The 6,000-nt window shown below is 32.5% G+C and overlaps 2 protein-coding genes across 2 annotated transcripts in view; one reads left to right on the top strand and one right to left on the bottom strand.

The window, feature by feature from the left end:
• The window catches only part of LOC127987120 (uncharacterized), a 3,222-nt gene extending 1,704 nt beyond the window's left edge, over window positions 1–1,518 (top strand). Inside the window, exons 3-5 of the mRNA XM_052589418.1 lie at window positions 622–687; window positions 1,164–1,280; window positions 1,417–1,518. Of these exons, the coding sequence (XP_052445378.1) occupies window positions 622–687; window positions 1,164–1,280; window positions 1,417–1,460 (227 nt within the window). The 3' untranslated portion in view covers window positions 1,461–1,518. The remainder of the gene's footprint in view (window positions 1–621; window positions 688–1,163; window positions 1,281–1,416) is intronic.
• A 2,103-nt stretch (window positions 1,519–3,621) lies between these two features.
• Window positions 3,622–6,000, bottom strand: part of LOC127988002 (uncharacterized protein DDB_G0271670-like) — a 327,998-nt gene continuing 325,619 nt past the window's right edge. The window contains exon 4 of the mRNA XM_052590490.1: window positions 3,622–3,757. Coding sequence (XP_052446450.1) covers window positions 3,630–3,757 — 128 coding nt within the window. The 3' untranslated portion in view covers window positions 3,622–3,629. The remainder of the gene's footprint in view (window positions 3,758–6,000) is intronic.

The raw sequence follows: 6,000 nt of genomic DNA, 5'->3' as shown, positions 1-6,000 counted from the left end.
AGGTCTCACCGGTTTGGAAGTTATTAATGACATAATTTTGATTATTGGGTGAACTAACCCCTTAAGTTAGTCATTTATTCTTTTATTTTTGAATAAATTATTTATTAGACCACAAGTCAGTGATTTTTCTATTTTAATACAAAAATAGTTCATATAAAACCAAAATTTGATTTTACTGGCATGCTTTAAGTTGTTCATCAGGATAAAATGGTACTTCTGATTAAACATGTTTTAACTGAAGTCCTGTGATCCTACATAACACAAGTGGATTAGAAAAAGGATGGCTAGATGGATGTTATTGAAATGTAAAAAAAAAAAAAAAACAATCATGATGACCAAAGATACTATAATTTATCACCATTGGTTCATGTTTCTTTGAAGACGCCATGAAATCAAAATTGATTATTCTATTTTTATGAATTATTGCAGTATTTTTTTTATTCATCACTTCAGCATTCCTGCAGTTATGCAAATGAAAAGAAACTGCCAAAATGATTTATTCAATATATATATATATATATATATATATATGATATATATATATATATATATATATATATATATATATATATATATATATATATATATATATATATATATATATCAATCTTATTATTCCAGCTGCTCTGTCTGATCAAGTCACAACTGAAGAAGAGCCCCGTATGGAGAAGAGGGAGTTTGACTTGGGTATATTTTCTCCATTCCTTTTTTTTTAATCTCTTGTTATATTTCATAAAAAGATGTACAATATATTTATAAATGCATTGGTCTTAAGGGGAGCTTGACTTTACAATTAACCTTCCAAAAACATGAATTTCATTTGAACACAAAATACAACATTTAAAATAAATCCATAAATAAAATGTCAAACATCATCCTAACCACCTGCTGCTTGTAATAAAGAAGTCAGAAATAATGAATAAGCTATTGACTATTGTATCATTAAGTCATGAGACAGTGAAAATTCCTCTCTTGAAATCTCAGGAGGCCAACCTCATATACTATTCCTAAACCTTTCATTATAATCCCTATATTTTAACAGAGGAATAGACCTGTTGGACATGCAATAGTGTCTATAGAGAGAATATATGCAGTGAATATGGTATATAAACACACTGTAATGTTTTCTCTCACTAATGTCTGCGTGTCTTTATCTGTTTCAGGTTCAGGTCTGTCTTCAGCTGCTGTAGCAGGAATTGTTGTTGGTGTTATTGTTGTTCTGCTGCTGCTGACTGTTGTAGCTGCTGTTATTAAATATCGCAGCAGGAGCTCCAGAAATAGTGAGTATCACATGAAGAAACTATAGTGAGAGAGAAACATCATGTGCTTTATGCAAAATTATTATTTGGCTCTCTGGAATACTTGATTCTGATTGGTCAGTTGAGACATTCAAAATATTATTTATTTTTTCCACAGCAGACATGGAGAAAAACAAGTATGAAGGATTGCCCTTAGATTAGAAACGATACTGTACTGAAACCTGACATCATTTTAAATGTCAAATAAACCTTAACAGAATCTGTTTTGAATCTGATTTGAACTGCAAACAGAGCTGTTCTCTTCTCTAACTTTACCTTCTGTGATTCATTATTACAAAAGTTTGGAAGTAAAAAAACTACAGTCAGACAAACATATGGAAAAACACACTGCTCAGCTTAAAAATGTAAAATATGTGTCGTTAAGCATTATCTCTGTAATGTTTACTGATCGGTCAAAATTCTTACAGTCGGTTAACGGCTAAGCGGTTAAAATGAGCACGCTTAATCGTATTTACCCTGTTTTATTAGCATTAAAGACAATTTACAAGTACATAATTATCCTAGGTTAGCTGAGTGACACTATCTGTAAACTAAGCTAGAGTACATTTAAATTTAGAAATTTAGGAAAATGTATCCTGTTTTTATTCAAATCAGCAGATGAGCATCACAAGAACTTTAACACAGGAGTTATTATAATAAGATGAAGGATGGATGGTTATTTCACCAAAGCTCAACAGAGCTGTTCCTCTGTGCTAAATAAATAAAAATTTAACATTTTAATAGTGGTGGGCTGTTATCGGCGTTAACGCGAGACTCTTATCGGGTGATTAAAAAAAATATCACCGTTAATCTATTCTCAAAGTTGGGTTGGGAGCTGGATATATACAGCCGAATTGCACTGTAGTGGGCGAGAACGAGTCTTTGCACCTGTGTGTAAGCCTACTGTGAAATTCGGTGAAAACCGAATATTATAATTCCCAGGGGACCAAAGGTTTTTTTTTTTTTTTTTTGCCCAAAAACTGTATAATGTTACTCATTATTTGAAATAATTAGTGAAGATCAATGGATGCCATTGTGTGAAATATATATAATGTATTACAAGTAACTGCAATCTGATTATGATGATTTTAACATGTAATAAAAATATAATTACAAGGTATTTTTTATTTATTTTTTTTATTTTATTTTTTTATATCTGATTATGTAATCCATATTACATGAAATATCAATCAGAGAAACATAACATGTTTTGCATCACAGGTTCATTATGTCTTATTTTACCTATAATATGTCTTGGTTTTCTTGCCCTTTATTTATTTTTTTTTTTTTATCTTTATGGAGAAAACTAATGGAGAAAATACTTCCAGCACAAAAATGACTTTTTTTGCTGCATTATCACTTTTCTTAATGCATGGGAATAATTATAAATGTATGTCTACAAATGAAAAGTCCTCTTCAGATTTCCTGTTGCATGTTGTCACCGCTGTTTTATTATTGAATTGTATTTTAGTGTATATTTATTGCATTAAATAAAAATAATGCAAATTAATGTAGCTATAAGTAATTAAGTATACTTACTATTAGTAATATCACTGTGATTTGTCTTAAACCATTAAAAAACTAATATTTATACTGTGTTTATATTTTAAACTGAATTGCTTTATAAATGATTAAACCTGCATCAATTAAACTCAAATCTCTTGGAGTCGACCTTCAGCACACATGTCTGAACTAATGTAACTCACTGATAGACATCACTGCATTGGAAACTACACAGTTACTGCCTTTTAACTAAAGCACCATCCATTAATGTTTTCTGCTCCATCTTTGCCTTAAACACAGGCTCTACTCTTCAGCACAATCATCAGTGTTAAATGAACACTGCTCAGTGTGCACACTACAGAGTGTTAGCATTTTTTACTACATCAGATAATTAAGTGCTCATTAGTCAACACATATAATCACTGAAAGAAAGAGAAAGAAGATTGAAAAAAGGGAAGAGGTGAGTAAAAACAACTGACTTAAAAGAAATTGACTGAAATAAAATAAATGAAAGTGAAAGTTATCTGACCAAGTATTGTGTCCCATACTCAAAATATGTGCTCTGCATTTTTCCCATTCAAGTGCACACACAAATAATTTTACTTTTTTATTTAGGGGTTGCTGCATATATTAATGAAACAAAATGAAAATTCAGCATAAAAAAATTAAGAACAGAGTAGTTGAAAAAGAAATGTGAAAAGGGTGACATTTGTTTTAGCAAAGCTTCATTTTGCCATCATTAAACAATAAGACTACACATAATAGTCATCTTTAAGATAAAAATCCAATATATGTGAGAATATTTGATTTCTGCTCTGTTTTCTTCTTTTATCCTCTAGCAGATCTGATATCATTGATCAGAAGAACAGCAGCAGCTGCAGCAGCCACGCCCACCAGAGCAGTGACGACCAATCGCATCACAGCTTCAACTGTATCACAACAACTGATGTGAACCTCTGAAAAAAACAAAAACAAATTAAACCAATGATAAATTAAAATGATATTGAAAAGCTGATTTTAGTCTCTGACATGAACTCATATGAACATATTTCATTTTCTTCTCAACAAAAGAAAGAAAATTAGACTCAAGGAGTCAGAAAGTAAAAGTCCTGCCATATGTTTATTCCACCCATGAACCCTGCAGCTGATTTCACCAGAGGAATCAAATCATTCCTTCCAAGTCACCAACAAGTCTCAAATTAAATCCCAAGTCCTCAAAGAGTTAAAGTTCATGAGATAATTAAGTGACTACTTAAATGATGATTGTACATCAGTGATGAACACCTGCTGTGAACAATCAACATCACTGAAGTAAAGAGAAACACAAGAGCTACAGTATAACTGACTGTAAGCACAGTGGTCAGTATTTGCTTCATTTGTGCTTTTGAGCCTTTTAACAGTTTTGATAAGTTTGCTTTAAGCAAATACATTACTGTTTCACAGCAAACATTTATGCATTATTGTTATTCTTAAAAAAAAAACAGTGATATGTTATTATATATTGCCACCATAATACTTCAATATTAAGAGAAAATGATCATTTATCATATGATCCTCAACAGTGGTGACAAATAATTATTCATACTGGTTCTTGATATCGGTGTGTGTCTAAATAACAGTGGTTTAAATTTGTATATGTCTTACAAATATTTAAAATCAATTCCCTGTAACTGTTGTAGTACCTTTTTTTAGCGTGCTGTAGTCTCACTGGGATATTTAATCAAAATATAAACTTAAGAAAAAACACATTATTTTGAATAAAATCACCAGCTCATTGCACCTATTTGTTTATTGTATACTACTGATCTCTCGTTTCTACAACACCACATATAGAGCTACAGAGAAAGACCCAGCACAACAAAACAAGGGTCAAGAGCACAACTAAATCAAACACTGATCTCCATGATGGTGACATTTTAACCAATAAAACATCAACATCTGATCCTCTGTAATTCTCAAGAACAGCAGGTGTTAATCATTAATGCACAATCATCATTTAATTAGTCAATTAATTATCTCATTGACTTTAACTCTTTGAGGACTTGGGATTTGAGTTGAGACTAGTTTGTGACTTGGAAGGAATGATTTGTTTCCTCCTCTGGTGAAATCAGCTGCTGAGTTCATGGGTGGAGCAAAAATGTGGCAGGACTTTTACTTTCTGAATCCTGGACTCTCCACCTCTGTTCAGACTGTTTAGAAAGACGTGTAAATGATGGTAGAAGCTCATTTATAATTTCTGGCATCTTAAGTTATCAGTCTTGGTAAAATCAACAAATTAATTCAGTAAATGCACTAGAGCTGCTGTACCTGGACATGGCTGACAGAGTTCACTGATGTCCAGATGTGTGGTCTGGTTTGTGATGGGATTGTTGATCACACAGCTGTAGCTGTTTTTCTCCTGATATTCCACCTCCAGAGGTAGAGAGAGACTGATGCTGAGATCAGACACACTGATGCTGGACAATAAACTGTTTCCTTTGTACCAGGAGAGAGTCACATGACTCACATTCACCACTGAACACAACAATGAACAATTCTGCTGTGAAAAGGATGAAGAACAGTCTCTGCTGATGACAGGAACAGGCAGATGAGCTAAACAAATTGAAATGAAAGAGAAATATGAAACTTTAATCATTTTACAGTGCTAATGTAAACTTTTGGACAAACCATCTCTGCTCACCATAGACAGAAACACTGAATGTTTTTGATGACTGTTTCGCTCTCTGTATCTGTAGATTATAATCTCCAGTGTGCTGAGTTGTAATGTTGGTGATGGTCAGAGATAAAGTTTGTTTGTCCAGCTTCAGTCTGTCTCTGAATCTCTCGTCAGGACCGTTATATGTGGAGAAGATTCCAGAATCTCTCCTGATTTCAGCTATCAGAGATTTTTTAGGTCCATATGTCCACATTATATAATCATCTCCATGTATTTGAGTATCATCTAAGTTCAGAGTGACAGAATCTCCCTCCATCACTGACACTGACTCACTAAACACACCTGGAGAACAAACAGATTTGTTTTGCAGTGTTTACATGTTGTTTATACAGGAACAAAATATATTATCCTGTTAGCCAGCAACCCTACTACTGTCCTACCTAACTCATGATTGTAACAGTTTCTTACTTCAGTATTAAAAGTTATAGACACTGAAGTGCCTAGAATTAATTTATTAATTTATTTATGTTGTACCTCACTGAA

Source organism: Carassius gibelio, chromosome B22 (genome assembly GCF_023724105.1).
Source record: "Carassius gibelio isolate Cgi1373 ecotype wild population from Czech Republic chromosome B22, carGib1.2-hapl.c, whole genome shotgun sequence".
Taxonomy (NCBI): Eukaryota; Metazoa; Chordata; class Actinopteri; order Cypriniformes; family Cyprinidae; genus Carassius; species Carassius gibelio.
The sequence above is the reverse complement of the archived record's forward strand: the minus strand, read 5'-3'. Positions and strand labels throughout refer to the sequence as shown.